This window comes from Phacochoerus africanus, chromosome 1, assembly GCF_016906955.1.
Source record: "Phacochoerus africanus isolate WHEZ1 chromosome 1, ROS_Pafr_v1, whole genome shotgun sequence".
Lineage (NCBI taxonomy): Eukaryota > Metazoa > Chordata > Mammalia > Artiodactyla > Suidae > Phacochoerus > Phacochoerus africanus.
In genome coordinates, this window is record NC_062544.1 from 186975571 (window position 1) to 186994286 (window position 18716).

General features: G+C 39.6%; 1 protein-coding gene across 4 annotated transcripts in view; it reads left to right on the forward strand.

Moving 5' to 3' along the window:
* SERPINI1 (serpin family I member 1) overlaps window positions 1-18506 on the forward strand; it is a 76877-nt gene extending 58371 nt beyond the window's left edge. For all 4 annotated transcript variants that reach the window (XM_047785888.1, XM_047785877.1, XM_047785899.1 and 1 more), the window contains 4 exons: window positions 1197-1294; window positions 16319-16405; window positions 17866-17955; window positions 18181-18506. In XM_047785888.1, the coding sequence (XP_047641844.1) occupies window positions 1197-1294; window positions 16319-16405; window positions 17866-17955; window positions 18181-18257 (352 nt within the window). In that variant the 3' untranslated portion in view covers window positions 18258-18506. The remainder of the gene's footprint in view (window positions 1-1196; window positions 1295-16318; window positions 16406-17865; window positions 17956-18180) is intronic.
* Window positions 18507-18716: the final 210 nt, after the last annotated feature.

The window sequence follows — 18716 nt, forward strand, 5'->3', positions numbered from 1 at the left end:
ATTTTCCTGTAAACGCAGACCTGCTAAAACTATTTTCTCCGATCATTCCTCTTGGTGTCTGGATCTTGCTTATAGTAACCATTCCCTTGTCATTCTTCTTAAAACCAGACATCAGATATGTTGTTACTGTAATGTTTAGTGACTATTAGAGACCTAGCTCTTTTAAGGACACAACCCACTGGCTAAAGACTTATATTTATGATCTGTATTGATTAGGAGGCAACAGCTTTTTTAAAAAGAAAATATTTAGTTCTAACCAGTTGTTTTCACTTTTTATAAAAAGATAAAGCCTTTGCTTTTTTAAAAAATGCGTTTGTTTGTTAATGCCACCAGATTTGGTCCACACTTTTCATTGGAGAGATGAGTGACATCATTCATTGGTTTGGGAGAGATTCCATATTAAGATTACTCTGGCTTCCTAATTTAATACTATTCTGTTATGTTTCTCTTTTTGATGCCCTCTCTTTCTATAATAACAATCAAGTGCTACTTGTAATCAAAAGCCGATATTAGTGTAATTTACCCTCTTTAAGACAGATTTTTATTTTTTTAAGTTTTATAGAAGTATATATACATATATATATATATATATTTTTTTTTTTTGCCATTTCTTGGGCCACTCCCATGGCATATGGAGGTTCCCAGGCTAGGGGTCCAATTGGAGCCGCAGCTGCCAGCCTACGCCAGAACCATAGCAACATGGGATCCAAGTTGCGTCTGCAACCTACACCACAGCTCATGGCAACTCCGGATCCTTAACCCACTGAGCAAGGGCAGGGATCGAACCCGCAACCTCATGGTTCCTAGTTGGATTCGTTAACCACTGCGCCACGACGGGAACTCCCAAGTTTTATAGAAGTATATTTGATTTACAATGTTGTGGTAATATCTGCTATACAACAAAGTGATTCAGTTATACATATACACACAGTCATTCTTTTTCAGATTCTTTTCCTACATAGACCATCACAGAACATTGGGTAGAGTTTGCTGTGCAGGTTCCCATTGGCCAACCATTCCATATACCACAGTGTGCATAGGCCAATCCCAAACCTCCAGTCCATTCCTCCCCCCAACCTTCCCCCCTTGGTAACCATAAGAAAACAGACTTTTAAAATCATCATATCTAACATTTTATTCTTGTCCCATGTAACAAGATATTGTAACTAAATACTTTCCCCTTCTGTGTTCTCCAGGTTCACAGTGGAACAAGAAGTTGATTTAAAAAATGTTTTGAAGGCCCTTGGAATAACTGAAGTTTTCATCAAAAATGCAAACTTGACGGCCTTGTCTGGTAGGAAATAAACAAAAATATTATTCCATAAATGCTTTCTTAAAGTGATGATGGTGAATTCTCTATTTTTTTTTCTTTCTGTCTTTTTCTAGGGCTGCACCTGCGGCATGTGGAGGTTCCCAGGCTAAGGGTCTAATCACAGCTATAGCCACTGGCCTATGCCAGAGCCACAGCAACACCAGATCCAAACCTCGTCTGCAACCTACACCACAGCTCACGGCAACACCGGATCCTTAACCCGCTGAGTGAGGCCAGGGCTCGAACCCACAACCTCATGGTTCCTAGTTGGATTTGTTTCTGCTGTGCCACAATGGGAACTCCAATTCTCTGTTTATTATGGAGGTAAAATATAGTTATCTATTGCCAGATAAATATAGAAGTATTTAACTTCTACAAGCAAATGTAAATACAGTCATAACATTAAGTTTATATTATTCTGGTCCATGCGTTATCTTTGACTGTATATTATATTCTCCAGAAAATCTATCTTATATATCTGTGAATTCTCCCATCACATTTAACACAATGTCTTGTAAAGTAGATAATCAATAAACATGTTGATTGAATATCTCAATATGCCCAGTTATAATAAATCATATAGGAAAGGAAGAAGAAAGAGAGGATAAATAATGAGTTCCTACTGTGGGAACTAGATGCATTTTTAAAAAAATGTATTAAAGTATAGTTGATTTACAATGTTCCTTCAATTTCTGCTGTACAGCAAAGTGACCCAGTCACTCATATATATATACACATTTTTTTTCATACTATCCCCCATCATGTTCTAACCCAAGAGACTGAACATAGTTCCCTGTGCTGTACAGTAGGATCCTATTGCCTGTCCATTCCAAATGTAATAGTTTGCACCTACCAACTAGAGATTCTCATACTGAGTAAAGTCAGAAAGAGAAAGACAAATACTATATGATATCACTTATATGTGGAATCTAAAATGTGGCACTAGGTGCTTTTCTTTTTTCTTTTGGCTACACCTGCAGCATGTGAAAGTTCCAAGGCCAGGTATTGAACCCGAGCCATAGCAGTAACAATACTGAATTCTTAACTGCTAGGCCACCAGGAAATTGCCTAGAATTAGATACTTTTAAAAAGAATACCTGGGATTTCCCGCCGTGGCTCAGTGGTTAACAAATCCAACTAGGAACCATGAGGTTTCAGGTTCAATCCCTGGCCTTGCTCAGTGGGTTAAGGATCCGGCATTGCCGTGAGCTGTGGTGTGGGTCGCAGATGCAGCTCGGATCCCGTGTTGCTGTGGCTCTGGTGCAGGCCGATGGAGGCTACAGCTCCAATTAGACCCCTAGCCTGGGAACCTCCATATGCTGCGGGAGCAGCCCTAGAAAAGGCAAAAAGACAAAAACAAAATCAAAAAAAAGAGAGAGAGAGAGAAATAATAAAAAAAAGAACACCTGTGAGATAATATGAATATTATAGTAAGTCTTCAATAAAAAAAAAACACAGTGGTTTTGAAGAAGTAACTTCAAAATATATTTGGTGTATTGGATGTTGAGCAATTTATTTTAAATTCCCCAAGGGAAAAATATCCAGTTGAATTATTTAATTCAAATGGCCTAGTATGGTCAGGGCAAAAATGTTAACATATTGATAACATTAAAGTACTTATATGTAAAATCATTTTGGAAATATTTCTAGGCAGCTAAGCCCAAGACACTTGAAATAAGGCACCTGTGAATGTAAGATTTTTTAGTTAGCCTAGATAATGATTATTTTCTATCATTTCTATAGAACATGGGAAATGAAACAATCCATTGAGAGATAAAGACAGATGTATATAAAGATAAAAGAAACTCTTTGTATGTAACTTATTGAATCCAGTTTTCAACTAGAGAGAGCAGAGGTGATAGAAGATTCCTTAGCTATTCATGTGTTCACAGGAAAGAATTTAGGTGTCCTCTCCTGAAATGGCAGCCTATGGAAAAATTATGCTGACTGAATAATAGCTTCTAAATCCGGACCGTGAGCTCCTATGGGTCCCATTTATGGAAGTGGATGCCTCTACCCCCAAAATTGCATATAGGGGTGTGTGTGTGTGTGTGTGTGTGTTTGTGTGTGTGTGTGTGTGTGTGTGTGTGTGTGTGTATACAAAAGAGAGAAGGAAAGAGAGGATGGAAATGGTAGAGGTATAGTTTTCAAGAATTTCTTAAGGATTAACAATCAAAAAAAGCTTTGGGGCACAGCAGATTAAGGACCTGGCATTGTCACTGCAGTGGCTCAGGTTGCTGCAGTGGCTCAGGTTGCTGCTGTGGCCTGGGTTTGATACCTGGCCCAGGAACTTCCATATGATGTGGATGCAGGCAAAAAAAAAAAAAAAGAAAAAAAAAAAAGAAAAAGAAAAAGGCTTTGCCTTCTAAGAGTTAGGGTTGAGAAGATGGTTTTCTCATCAGCATTCAGCTTCTAGCAATGAGATGATGTTGATGTATTTGATAGCACAACTTCTACCCCTCATTTAGAGAGCTTACATCCCAAAACACTAATAGAGCTTTTCTACACGTTTACTATATCAATGTTCCTGTCCACCCAAGGGAAATGAATGTTCCCTGAGGCTCACGTTCTTCATGGCCTGCATCCAAGCGGGCTCCAGAGTCTTGAGTGGAATTGTCAAGAAGATGGGATTGGTGGAGAGTCAAAAAGTAATGGGTACATTATGCTTGAGTCAGAAATAAATTGTGGCTCAAGCATAGGATGATTTAAAATTCTTCTGCTTCTTTCCTTAGGAATTCAGAGACTCTATGTACTATACTGGCCAAATTCCAACTGGATAATTATATTTTGCTTTCTTACCATGGCTCTATTTTTGGTTTGATTAAGAGATTCCTCACTGTCTTACCCAAACATCTAGGCAGTTATTTCACACACATAGAATGTTCACTGCTTTTCAGCCCCAAGGGAGTATCACTGCAGTGGCAAGTCAATTATTGTGGCCAGTGTAGCTTAATAAAGTAGTATTTAATTGCCTTTACCATGCACAGAGACAATAGAGCATAAGTTACATTATGAATGCCAATGCCTTGGCGATTTGAAATCACACTAGGCTCTTTCACAGTTCGTGTAATCTGTAATGGAAAGTCTCTGCTCTTTGATCACACCTCCATCAGAACTGAATTTATCTCAGCATCCTACTCTCAGTTGCATCCCACTACCTGGCCCAGGGCTGACACATAGTTGACACACAGTAGATGTCTGCTAGAGGATAAAATGAGGGAGTAAGGGAAGGAGAGAAGAGGTTTATCTGGGACCACCTTGTACATTGTATTTCTTGGAATATTTAACTCCTTAAAATATCGGAAAGAAATCTAGGCATGCTCATCCTCAAATATTGCCCAGTTCAGGTCTTTGGGATAACTGATTTAATGCCAACCTCTCAAGTGTTTAATGAGAATTTTTTTTTTATTAATGCTAAAAGAAAGGAAGGACTTTCACATTTACTGTGTACCTACAGTATGCTGGGTACCTCCTGCCACATGGTTCTCTCTTGCCTTTTTTTTTTTCCTTCACTTTTTGGAGCTGCATATGGAAGTTCCCAGCCTAGGGGAGCTACAGGTGCTGGCCTACACAGCTACGGCAACTCAGGATCCAAGCCATATCTGCGACCTACACCACAGCTCAAGGTAACGCTGGATCCTTACCTCACTGAGAGAGGCCAGGGATTGAACCCAAATCCTCATGGATACTAGTTGGGCTCATTGCCGCTGAGCCACAATGGGAACTTCTAGAATTCTTTCATTCTTAAAATTCCAAGTTTTGCCAGAGTCTTGAGAGTCCCAGAATGGCAACTACCCCAACCAATGCATTCTTCAGTCTTTTTCTCTCTTACTCGCTCTCTCTCTCACACACAAATATATACATTACTTTATGAACCATTTATTCAAAAACTTTCTAGTGACACAACTATAAAGCTTGCCTCTTTGCTGCCGCTATATTCAATAGCATTTATTCCCTGCATCATTTGGGGGCACTATATGCTTTGCCTTACATGTACAGTTTTTCACATGTACAGTTCTTTGCCTCCCCCAAATATGATGACTAGAGTGTCTATGACACTTAGTAACCCCCACAAGTACCCAGGAGAATTATTAGGATGTATTTGGCTATTACTTTCTGCTTTAATGAGAAGCTCATATGTTTAAGACACAAATTCATTATATTATTTTATGTAACAACTTTTTGAGGAGATAATATGAACCAAGTACTATGTCATAAAAAATGAAGAAATGATTAAGATAGCGCACCTGCTCTGAAGAAAGACATAGACTTGTGGGGAGAAAGACATAAACAGCTGGATTTAATAAAAGGAGGAGTGATAGACATGTTTTATTGTAGCAGTGGTCCTTAACCAGGACAATACTGCCCTTTAGGGAGTATTTGAACAATAGTTGGATACCTTTTTGATTGTCACAATTAGGGAGTTACTGTCATCTAGTTGGTGGAGACCAGGAATGCTTCTACACCCTACATACGACAGCAGCTACAACAAAGAATTGTTGTAGACAACAGACAGTCTAAAAATGTCTATTTTGATGGATTGAGAAGCTCTGTACTAGAGAAAACATTGTGCAAGCAGAGAAGGAAAAGATACCCAAGGGCAGGGTGGGAGCATATTGGGTGAAAAGATGGAGGAGGAGACTACAGGTATTCTTTTGTCTTTTTTTTTTTTCTTCTCCTTGAGGGCCACACCCACTGCATATAGAGGTTCCCAGGCTAGGGGCTGAATCAGAGCTCTAGCCGCTGGCCTACGGCACAGTCACAGCAACTTGGGGTCCAAGCCGCGTCTGTGACCTACACCACAGCTCACAGCAATGAAGGATCCTTACCCCACTGAGAGAGGCCAGGGATCGAACCTGCATCCTCATGGATACCAGTCAGATTCATTTCCACTGAGCCACGACGGGAACTCCTCATTTTTTTAATTAAAGTAAAATTGGTATATGACATTACGTTAGTTTCAGGTGTACAACATAATTTGATATTTGTGTACACTACAAAGTGATGACCACAATGAGTCTAGTTACTCCCCGTCACTATGCAGTTGACCTACTTCACCAATATTTCCCACTCCCTTCCTCTTATAAACTTCGTTTCTGGGAACCCCTGATATGTTCTCTGTATCTCCATTTCAGTGGGTCTTTTTCTGAGGTTTTGCCTTGTTCTTCCATTGGGAACTCCCCTCTCCTCCCTCATTTTGCTTGACTCTCTGTGTTTGTTCTATGAATTAATAAGCAAAACAGGTATCTCTCCCAGTCTTGACAGAGTGGCCACATGTAGGAGAGGAAGCTTATTGTTCAGCCTTCCTTAGCTCTTGTTTGACTCTTAAACCCTTGGGATTGTCTAAAAAATCCTGGTTTATACTTGATAAATCCTAGTTGTTGGCACTGTGTGAAGACCTGTCAATGTTCCAACAAGAGGGATCTCAGTCAGCACCTACTTTTAGGTTGACTGGAAGCCAGCTCTTCAGGCAGGAGTTTTTAAAATATGCAAATATATGAAGCCCTGTGTGACTATGTATTATAAAGCCTGCTGACCTCCAGACCAGACTGTCCCTGGGTGATAGTTGCAAAACCCAGGGTTTCAGATGAGTGAATAAACTCTTTCTGGGGGAGGTACCACCAAGTTGTGGCAAGGCCAAGAGAGTGCTCAAAAAAGGTGTCTTTCTTGCCTCTATTCCCCGGGAGCTCCTCTATAGCCTCTAGATGTGTCAGAAACCTGTAGCTTGTGTCTCAGGTTGAAGCTCTAGGACAAAGACAGGAGCCCTTTTCACAGAGAGACTGGGAATGGTTTTAGTTCCAAGTCTGTACAGTGTCCTGGGGGTGGCAGCCTGCACAGAACTGTTTTTCTGATTGTTACAGTCCTTTGGGACAAGCTCCTTTGGCCATCAGGGCCAGGCAATCAAGGGGCATCCCTTGTGTGCTCTGCACTCCCTCCAGCTTCAGCGATGCTGGTGAAGGGCACTGGGGGGAGGGCACACCCTGCCTTTAGCAAGGTGGGGGAAGAGCGCTGGGAATGGGGCACACTCAAGGCTTTAGCAAGGCTGTGCCTGTGTGTGCCCACCTGCTCCAGCAAGGTATAGGGTGAGTACAAAATGGCACTCACTCATGTCTCTGTCGCCAAAGAAAGTCCCAACTTGTCCTTGCCCCTCCAGCAGATGCTTAAGATTAACAAATGAGTCACTTTCATGTATAGTCCAGACTCCTCTAACTGCTGCCTTTGTGCTGGGTCCTGGGACAAGAGAGACCATGTACAAGCCGTTTGAAAGGAGTATTTCAGGTCTCCACAGTCTCCTGGGGCCCCTGGACACAAGCCCCTTTGGTTTCCAAAGCCAGATGTTTAGAGGGCCTCGTCTTTCCAGCTAGAGTCCCCAGGATTGGGGTTCCCAAGGTGGGGCACAAACCTCGTTCCTCAGGGAGTTCTGGACCTGCAAGATCCCTCCTTGGTGGGGTCTCTGCACTGGGGCACAGGGGTTTTGGTGAGACTGACTCTGTGCCTTGCCTCCCTGTATACCTGTGGCCCTTTTACCCCTTGTGCTCCAGTTGGTCAGCCAATGATTAGTTCTTGTTCAGCAGTTGTTTAGATTTAGATTTGGTGTGTTTGTGGGAGGAGCTGAGCTCGGGATCCTCCCACACCACCATCTCAGGTGCCCCTCCTAAGTACGTATTTAAGCTTTAAAATGTGTAAAACATTTTTGAACATCTTGGAAAATTACCTTGAGAATATTGGACAGAGGCTCTTAGATGAGAGGGGAGTTTTTGTTTCATAGACCATTGTGTACTCTTTGGAGCTTTACTCTGTGTATGTATTACTTCTCTAATTAAAAAGTTTAATTAAAACTCTTACTTAAAAACTGGGAAAAGGTTGGAGTTCCTGTTGTGGCAGTGGAAATGAATCTGGCTAGTAACCATGAGGTTATGAGTTCAATCCCTGGCTTTGCTCAGTGGGTTAAGGATCCTGAGTTGCCGTGAGCTGTGGTAGAGGTTGCAGATGAGGTTCCGATCCTGCGTTGCTGTGGCTGTGGTGTAGGCCAGTGGCTAGAGCTCCAATTCCACCCCTAGCCTGGGAACCTCCATATGCCATGGGGGTGGCCCTAAAAAGCAAAAAAAAAAAAAAAAAAAAAAGGAAAAGTTTTAAAAAAATAACATTACTCAGTAGAATTTGTAAATTTAAAATCACTCAGTACTATTGGAACACTGCTACATTCTTAAATTAGGCAATGAAAATTTTTTTTTCAAAAATAGTAAATGTGTTTTAGCAGTGGGTGAAAAAATACCCTGCCTTACATTCTCTTGCTTCTGGAGAAACTGAGTGACTTGAGAGTCCTTTGCTAAGACCTCTTGAATCCACTCTTTCATTTTCTGTTCTGTAGCATATACTTTCGCTTCAGACTCTGATTACTGCTGCCCTCAACTATTTCAATATCCTCCTAAACTGTTGCAATCTCTCTTCCATCTAATCTGTTTTATCTACCAGTGCCAAGAGTAATCACCTTAAAACTGGCTCTCAGATCATTCCAGTTCCTGTTCAAAGCCTCCCTTCAGTCTGCTGTGCATCTTACACTGCTCGGCAGAGCATTCAGACCTCAGCTCCCTCTAGCCATAGCTCTGGCTGATTCCTGACACACACTGCATGCTCCAGCCAGACCCAACACTCACATTGCACCAGCCATCCGCCCAACTCCCCATCTTTATGAAATACCATTTGAATCAAGCCTCAGGTCAAATAGACCCAACTTTATTAAGCCACCATGATTACACCAACCTGAAGTAATCACTCCTTTTAAAGTATTACAATATTCTATTATTTTCCTTATGCCACATACCATGTCTGATCTCACATCTCTATGCATTAGATATGGCCCGCCAGAATTTAAACCTCCTCCAAATTGATCCCTATGTGTGTTTAAGAAGTACTCAGCACCGTGCTTTCTGCTTTCTACTCATTGAATGAAGGGACAAGATGAGATACTCTGTATTGTGTTTATTTTTTCACCTTAATTTGATGTCCATTGCTTTTGACACTAAATTCCATTAACATAAAAAGACTGGTATAATACACACAGAAACTAGAGAGTGCTGAGAATCATTTTCTTCTCTGGCTCTATTTAAAATGCTCATCTAGTTGCAGTGAGGATCCTGTTATAGAGTAAAGGCTATTTTTGTAATGGAAATGAATGACCATCAGCATTCGGATTAATAGTAATCCTCTTGGAAGGTGTAAGGGGAAGGAGAAAGAGAGTACTAAATCCTTCAGCACAAAGTATGAGCTTTAATAATGGAGCCGATAAAATAAAGGAATTAAGAAGACACAGCAAAAGCCATATTCAGGTCAGATTCAAGTCCTTAGATTTATGCTGGGCTGACTCTTACATCTGGCACTTGTTTGTTCTCTTTCTCCTTCTTCCTGTAAGCCAGAGGGCTGTCTTTCTCCTCTAGTGCCCTAATTCCAGCTCTCCCCTCTACTTTCTTGCTTGGACTGCTGCAACAGCTAAAAAAGTTGATTTTCCTGCCCCGAGCTATTTGCTCATCTGATTTATGCTTACGGCTACTGCCACAGATATCTTCCAAAATCAAAGCAGTTGTGTCCTGCTACTTTTGGACAAAGTCCGGGCTCTCTAGCATCATGGTCCAAGCTCTTGAAATCAGATACCTCCACATCACTAGCCTCCTTCAGTTGGACCTTCAGGTCATTGCTTCTGCTTTTATCACTTTGCAAATGTAATTCTCTGCCCTTGTCTCCTTCCTTCTCTAACTTTCACTCTTCTGGTTATTCTTCAGGAACCAGTCCAAATATCACCATCCCTGAGCAGCTTCCTTTGACATCTTTCTCTTCTTGGATGGTTTACTCTCCCTTATCAGGACTCTGTGCAAAGTGCAATCACATGTTTTTAATCTTTTCCTGAGATGGCTTGTTCTCATGCCTGTCACTGAGCTCAGAGCTCCTCAGAAGCCCAGACTGTGTCATAGACATTTTTCTGTCCTGAGAGCCTCGAACGGTGCGGGGATCAGGATAGATGCTAGGCGGTGTGTGCTGTGAGGAAATGAGCTGGGGGCTTCTCTCAAGCCTCTGGCCTCCTCACTCCCCACATTCTAGCCATGCCGACCTTTATGGGTCCTTGAACACACCTGGCTTCTTTCTGCCTCTGCACTAGTCTTTCCAATGGACACTGTCCCTGCAGTTCCGCTTGGGGCTGGCTCCTCTGTAGTCTAGGTTTCAGCTCAGATTAACCTTCTCAGACATGCCTTTCCTAACATCCAACGTGAAGTAGCTCTTTCTTGCCCTAGTCACCTACCAGCACATCACTGTATGTAATTTCTTATACTCACCATACTCTGAAATTGGGGTCATTTGCTTATTTGCTTTTTTATTGTCTTTGTTATTTAATGTCTGCTTTCCCTATTAGGGGGGAACTTTTTTTTTTTGTCTTTTTTTTTTGCCATTTCTTGGGCTGCTCTCACGGCATATGGAGGTTCCCAGGCTAGGGGTTGAATTGGAGCTGTAGCCACCAGCCTACGCCAGAGCCACAGCAACTCGAGATCCGAGCTGCGTCTTCAGCTTACACCACAGCTCACGGCAACGCTGGATCCTTAACCCACTGAGCAAGGCCAGGGATCAAACCCAAAACCTCATGGTTCCTAGTCGGATTCGTTAACCACTGCGCCACGACGGGAACTCCGGGAGGAACTATTTAGTTCACTATAGTATACACGGTGCACCAACCTTGGAAGGCATATAGAAGGTGCTCAGTACATGAATAAATGAATGCGTGAATAGATAAATGAAGATGTGCTGGTCTATAACAAAATCTCTCCGGAAAAACAAATGCTATTCCTACCTTGAAGGAGCTCAAATTCTAAAAACCTTTCTAAAGTTCATGGGTGGGGCTGAAGCTAAAAATATATTAGCAACTCAAGTACAGAGACATTTTGGTGTCCTAGGGTTCTGTTATGGAACTCTGTTCATTTTGTTATTTTAAGCATGTCCTTGGTGACGCAGAACTCTATTTAAATTGGCTGTTTTGGAACAGTGCCACAAAAGAAGCAGTGGCATCTTCTTGCATGATGGCCATCCTGCTAGCATTATGTCAACCGCAGACACTTAGAGCCTTTGGTGCCCTGTGCAATACCTCAGACGAGCGGAGTACTTGAAAAATATTTGTTCAGTGACTGAATGAGTGCTTGAATATTTTGCCCTGCTTTTGCAGAAGAGCTTGACTTACTGCCCACCTCTTCTCTGGGGAACCCAGGGTTTGCTGGCCCTGTTCCCATCTTATCCATTGTGAAAAGCCTTGTTCCATGCTGCCCAGAGAAAAGTAGGATCAGTCACTTGGCAGCAATGTCTGCTGTGCCAGAATGAGAAGACTGCTTGAGGCCGGTGTCTGGGATTTTTTTTTTTTTTTTTTTGGAATTCTTTTTGCCATTGATTTATTTATTTTCATTTTTAGAGAACAGTTAACTTTTCTCTAACCAGGAAGACAAATTCATCTGTGCAAATCTCTTTACTTTCGGTCACATGATTCCTCAAATATCTGAGTGCGTACTTGGTGGCTGAAGGTGTACAGGGAATTGTGGCTATGAGATGAATAGGATAGGTGCTCAGAGAGTAAGGCTGTTCTAAGATGTAGTGGCAGTATGCATTCTTGCCTAAGCCACTTTCGGATTATATTTTAATGTGACTGCTTGAAGTTTGTCCCAAGAGAAAAAAAGTTTCATTTTCTTTTGTTCCTGTAAGATTCATGATGTCACTTCTTACTTGTTACATTTCTCCTACTTGTATATCCAGTGGGGTGGTGTTTTTCTGAAGGCTAAGTGTCCTGAAGTCTCTATAACAATGGCAGACATTTGCTGTCCATGGTGTAGCATTTAGTTACCCTTGGGAGTTGGAACATTGGATTTGATCTTTATTTTGCTGTCTTTGAAATACATATGATGACATTGGTCTGTTGGATCCCACTCCCTTTGTTCTTTTATTCAATTAGATTTTTACCTTTAAGGGTGTGCTTGTGGTCTTTGTATTTTCTTCCTCCCTGTGGCTATTCTCCATCAATTTTCCTAGACCATGTACTTTGGATTAGTGTCATATGTTTTATTTATTACAAGAATAAACATTATAGCCATGATTATAAACAGAATGTGGTCATAGTGTCCATAGAGTTTTATGTGAAATATAAAACACACAGTTTTATATGAAATAACTAACCCCTTAGTTATTTATTAGTTGTGAAATAACTAACCTCTTTCATTCAATGGTTACTAAATGTTGGGAGAAATACTGGAAAATTACACATTACCAGGAAACTCCCTCTACTTAGGTTAGTTCATTCTTTAGGCTCACTAAATGCTAGAAGCCAGGGACACTACAGGGAAGGCCACAATCCTGGCCTAAAGGAAGCAGGCAGTCCAGAAAGAGAGAGATAGCAATGTAAATATGATGTATTATAAAGGCTTAAATAGAATTAGATCCTGGGTTCAGAGGCAAAGAGTCATCTGTTCTACTTTAGTGGGGGTTAGGAACTTGGGGGAGAACAGAAAAGTCCTGATAGGGTTTGGAGTGGAACCTTAAAAGTAGATTAGGTGTCTCTAACTGTAGAAAGGTTCAGAGAGTTTCTGGGGAAGCAAAGACACAGAAGTGGTAAAGTAAGGTATGATCAGAACTTTGCAATTCAAATAATCTGGAGCACAGTGTGTGGAGTGAAGGATGCTAGGGAGTTCCTTAGTGGCCTAGAGATTAGAATTCGGTGCTTTTCCCACAGTGGCGTGGGTTCAGTTCCAGGTCTGGGAACTGAGATCCCACGTAAAGCTGCAGCATGCTATAGCCCACCACCCTGTGCCCCCCAGCCAAAAAACAAACAAACAAACAAACAAAAACAAAGCTAGGTGAAAGACACAGGCAGCCTCCTGGAGGTCCTCATACTGTATTCTAGGCAGGTATGCAGATGTGTAATATCCTGGAGGGGAGGTGGGAGGTGGGAGCAAGAAATGGCAGGGGAGGGGATAAAGTAAGGGAGTGGAATATTTGATAAGATCATCCCAGAGGAGTCTTTAGTGTGAAGCAGAAGCAGTTAGAGCAATTTTTCTTGGTTTGCTTTTGTCCTTTGAAGGCTGCACCCGTGGCATATAGAGGTTCCCAGGCTAAGGGTCTAATTGGAGCTGTAGCTGCCGGCCTACACCACAGCCACAGGAACACAGGATCCGAGCCACATCTGTGACCTACACCAGGGCTCATGGCAACACCAGATCCTTAACCCACTGAACAAGGCCAGGGATCGAATCTGCATCCTCATGGATCCTAATCAGATTTGTTTCTGCTGCGCCATGACAGAACTCCAGTTACAGCAGCTTTAACCACTATGTCTAGATACACTGACATCTCTACAAACTCTTTTTGAAAAACTATTTGTATGTGTTGCCAAATTTAATTTTCTGATTTTAAGGAACTTTTACGTGCTTGTTAATAGGTGAGTTTCATCTATGATTTTATTTTCTTAGACAGTCCGTGTTTAATTTTAACAGCAAGTTAAGACTACCTGGAGAAGACCTAGATGACTTTTATTCTCTTTCTAGAGTCTGGAATAGTTTTGTAACTGAAAGTTCTATTTATTCCTAGAAAGTTTGTTTAAAATACCTTAGAAAATCATCTACGCTTGGAATCTTTGACAGGTTACTTAATGCAATTTATATTTTTCTTTTCATTTGTTAAGAAAAAACCAAGTTGTCTGGATTTGAAGGAGCTAATTGTACTTAATTGTATAAAGTAAAAATTGTGTTGCTTTTTATTTTTCTTCTAGTCATCAAACACAGTATAGAAGAAAATGTAATATGTGAGACAGACTGTTTCCTAATGCAATGCTTATATCTTAATGCTAAATATGAGTTGAAGAAGGAATATCCCTATTAAAAGTATAATCAGAAATGCCCACCAGTTTGTCTTGGGGCTTATTCAAAATAAGCAGGTACTTTGCAACATATGTACCAAAAATATTGTTGAACATCATATTATATCCATATGGGGTAATTATATGTTTTTGAAAGTATTACTAAGCAATTTAATGGGAAATCAATTGTGCTTTTACTGAATGTTGCTGGGCATCAGTAATGACATTACTTATCCTACATATGAAGTAGACCTCCTAGAATTAGAAAAAAAAAAGTACAAATTTGAGTAATCCTTTATCTGTTTCCTTTCTTTTTTTTCTGAATTTGAGGTATTTCCTGTTCATTTTGTTTTAATCCTAGGGAAAAGTTGAAAACCCAAGACTGAAAGCTATTGCATAGTTTACTAGGGCTGCCATAACAACGTATCACAGGCTGAGTGGCTTAAACAACAGACACTTATTTTGTCACAGTTCTGGGAGCTCAAAGTCCAAGACTAAGGCATCTTCAGGGTTAGTTTCTTCTGAGGCCTCTCTCCTTGGCTTATAGATGCCCATTTCTCCTATGTCTTCACATGTTGTATTACTCAGGGTTCTCCAGATAAACAGAACCAATGGATGAATGGATATACATACATATATGTGTCCATATCTATCTATCTGTCTAGACAGATATGGATATATGCATTTCTGTACATCTCTATCTATCTATGGAAAGGGCTTTATTTAAAGGAATTGTCTTGCACAATTGTGTAGACTTTGGAAATCTAAAATCTGCAGGGTAGACCAGCAAGCCAGAGACTTAGGGCCCAGTCTTTGTTCTAATCAAGTCTTCAGCTGGTTAGATGAGGCCCACCCACATCATGAAGATAAACTGCTTTACTCAAAGTCCACCAATTTTAATGTTAATCTCATCCAAAAACATCTTTGCAGAAACATACACAATAATGTTTGACTAAATATCTGGGCACCATGGTCAGGTCAAGCTGACATAAAATTAACTGCCATGCATGGTCTTCCCTCTGTACCTATCTGTGTAGAGGTTTCTTCTTTCTTACAAGGAGACTAGTCATATAGGATTAGAGCCTATCCTAATGACTTATTTTAACTTAAGAATCTATCTACAAATACAGTCACATTCTGAAGTCTTAGGGGTTAGAGCTTCAATATATGAATTTTATTTAACAAATTCAGCCTATAACTGTCATTAATTTAAAAGTAAGCATAACTAGAAGACAATTCAAAGCAGTCCTCCATTGCTAAAAATGTGTTATTTCTTCTAACCTTAAGATAAAGCAGGTATTTGAATCCTTAGGTGAACCAGTTAACCAGAATAAGAAGTAAATTTTTTATGTATTTACATTTCTACAACCTAGAAGTCAGTTGTGTTTTCCTTTACCAAGGATATTTATATTATCATAGTAATTAGAAATTAGATTTAAAAAATCTTCTGGTTATACTTAGATTTCTACATGTTTTTATTTTGTGTTTTTAAATTTCAAATTAGAGAGCAACTTGTAAGATGTTTTCATCTTGAGTTATGAATTAATTTGGAGTTGCTCTTAAAAAGAGTCACGTTTCTGCTTTTTCTGGCAATATAAGATATAAACAATGAGACAATTACCAATAAAAATGAAAGGGAAAATTAACAAGAGAATATAAAATAGGGACAAAACAGAAAATGCATCCTCAAGGGTTCTCTCAAATCATAAATGTACTCTTACAACATTATCTCTTACGTTTTAAATCAGCATCTCGTGTCACTTCTATTTCTCAAATCTGTTTAAAGAGTAAAATGCCTCCCTATCTCTATATGGAAGAAATTCTTGGAGTTCCCGTCGTCGTGGCTCAGTGGTTAATGAATCCGAATAGGAACCATGAGGTTGGGGGTTCGGTCCCTGCCCTTGCTCAGTGGGTTAAGGATCCAGCGTTGCCGTGAGCTGTGGTGCAGGTTGCAGACATAGCTCGGATCCTGTGTTGCTGTGGCTCTGGCGTAGGCCGGTGGCTACAGCTCCAATTCGACTCCTAGCCTGGGAACATCCATATGCCGTGGGAGTGGCCCAAGAAATGGCAAAAAGACAAAAAAAAAAAAGAAAAGAAAAGAAATTCTTCTGTTATTTCTTATTTTGCAGATAACAAAGAGATTTTCCTTTCCAAAGCAATTCACAAGTCCTTCATAGAGGTTAATGAAGAAGGATCAGAAGCTGCTGCCGCTTCAGGTGCCAGATTTTTCTAATATCTTCTCACTTTTTCTAGATTTGTATTTTTAAAAGCAGTCTTGGGTGCGAAATGGGAGTCATTTTTCGAAACAAAAAAACTGACGTTGCTCTAACTTAGAAGTTAAGCCAGTGATGAGCCAGCTAGAATTTTCCAAATAGGATATGAAGCATGGACTCACTTGGATATCCCATCCAGAGGAACTCCCATCTTTATTGAGAGGCGGGAAAAGATTGTCAGCTCTGCAGAATAGATTTTCCTGCTGTACTGTCTGTTTAAATATTTTAAATATTTCCCTGCTGCCCAGTTAAACATTTTTCATTCTATCTAATTATTTGTGGAAGTTTGTTTTTAATTTTGTCAGTGAACAGCTTTGATGTTTTAAAAGACATGCACAAACAAAATGTATGATAGCAGGCAATAGAAAATTTAAAGTTAATAATAAAATAATTTTAAATAAAAAATTTAAAAGAAATTGACCTGAGTCATGCACACAAAGCAAAATGGTAAATATCCTTGATTATTTTTGAACATTCCGACTTCCCTAGTTAAGTGAAAAGGATTTTCCTGTTGACTTTTTCTTTCATTTATTTATTTGGATTTCTTTCAATATCAAGTCCAAAGGCCATCTTGAAATTTTAGTAGTATTTTTCCCTTCTCTGGTAAAATGTAACATATCATATTTGCACACATGATTTTTAACTTCTACATACATTTGTCCATTAAAAGGATCTCATCAGTTAAAATGGTGCATTGAGAAAGAAATAGAAATGCAATAGTCTCGAGCATCAAGAAAGCTTAAAATCTTACATAATTTAATCTTGGCCTTTTCCTGACAATGAATCACCCTGCAGCAAGTTTAACATGATTATCCCACAATAAGGATCTCAGGGGAATTCAGTTTCCCAGCTGTAGGAAACACCGTTGCATCTCTCACTGCTGTTATTTTCTGTTTAATCACTGCTGTCCTAGCTACTTGCTAGAAGCCTGGTGACTTGCTAATGTAAAAATCCCCATTTCAGACAAAAGAAATAATGATTTGAGAATATAAAGAAACTATATTTCTTTTTTTGTTTGGGTTTTTTTTTCCCCCTTCCCTTAACTCAAAGGGCATTTTAGTAAAGCCATAAGTATTTATCTGAGACTGAGAATAAAAATTTGAAATAGGCAGAATATACTGTCCTGTATTTTTGGTGGGATGATAGGAAACTCCGTGTGTGTGTGTGTGTGTGTGTGTGTGTGTGTGTGTGTTTGTATTTTTTTTTAGATCAAGTAGAAATGTTAACACATTTACAATTTTTCTATAAGTCTTTAAAATCTTGCTTTGTAAAAAAAAAGTAAAAAAAAAAATCTTGCTTCATATAAATCATTACCTTTGCACTGAACATAAATGGTTTGGAGAAATTATTCATTAGTCTCTGCACATCCATGGACTTGTAATTACTTTCTCTCTGCACTACAGGAATGATTGCAATTAGCAGGATGGCTGTGCTGTATCCTCAAGTTATTGTTGATCATCCATTTTTCTTTCTCATCAGGAACAGGAGATCAGGTAAGTCTGTTATGAGAACAGAACTTTAAGAGGCCAAAAAGAAAGCATTTTTTTTAAACTAAAAATATTTTCCACATTATCAGATAATTTCTAATGTTCAAATGATTTTTAAATGAAAATAATTTATTTACATTTTTATCTTTAGAACATTGCTAAGTGTGAGCAAAAAAGGGTAATAGTTATCTTTGTTCAACTCCTGTTTTGTCCAATTCCAACCCAATGCAGGTACAATTCTATTCATGGGACGAGTCATGCATCCTGAAACCATGAACACAAGTGGACATGATTTTGAGGAACTTTAAATTATTTTAGTTGAATAACAAGGAAGATAGTATCTAAGCACATTATGTTTGCAACTAGTATATATTTGAGACGTGTTTTACAATGTATCTTAAGATAATATTTAAAATAGCTTAGATAAAAACAATGTATGTAAATTGTAGGCCAACTTGTCAAGGAATGTTATCAGTATTATTGAAGTAATAGTCCCATCATGTCATTGTGTTTGTTGTGCTAGTATTTAAAATAAAAGTCCATAGTGAACATGTGAACAGCTCTGCTTTTCATTTTACAAGTTGTAACACAAAAATACTTCTAGGGGAAATTTGAAAACAATGATGTTTCTGGACATCTTAAATCTTTCATAATCATTCAGAATCAAAGCACGAAAGTCAGTTAACATTATGCACCTGTACATAACAAGCAACAAGAAGAGATGTGAAGACAGGTACTCCATGAAAATTTTAATGGCTGTTTCTCTG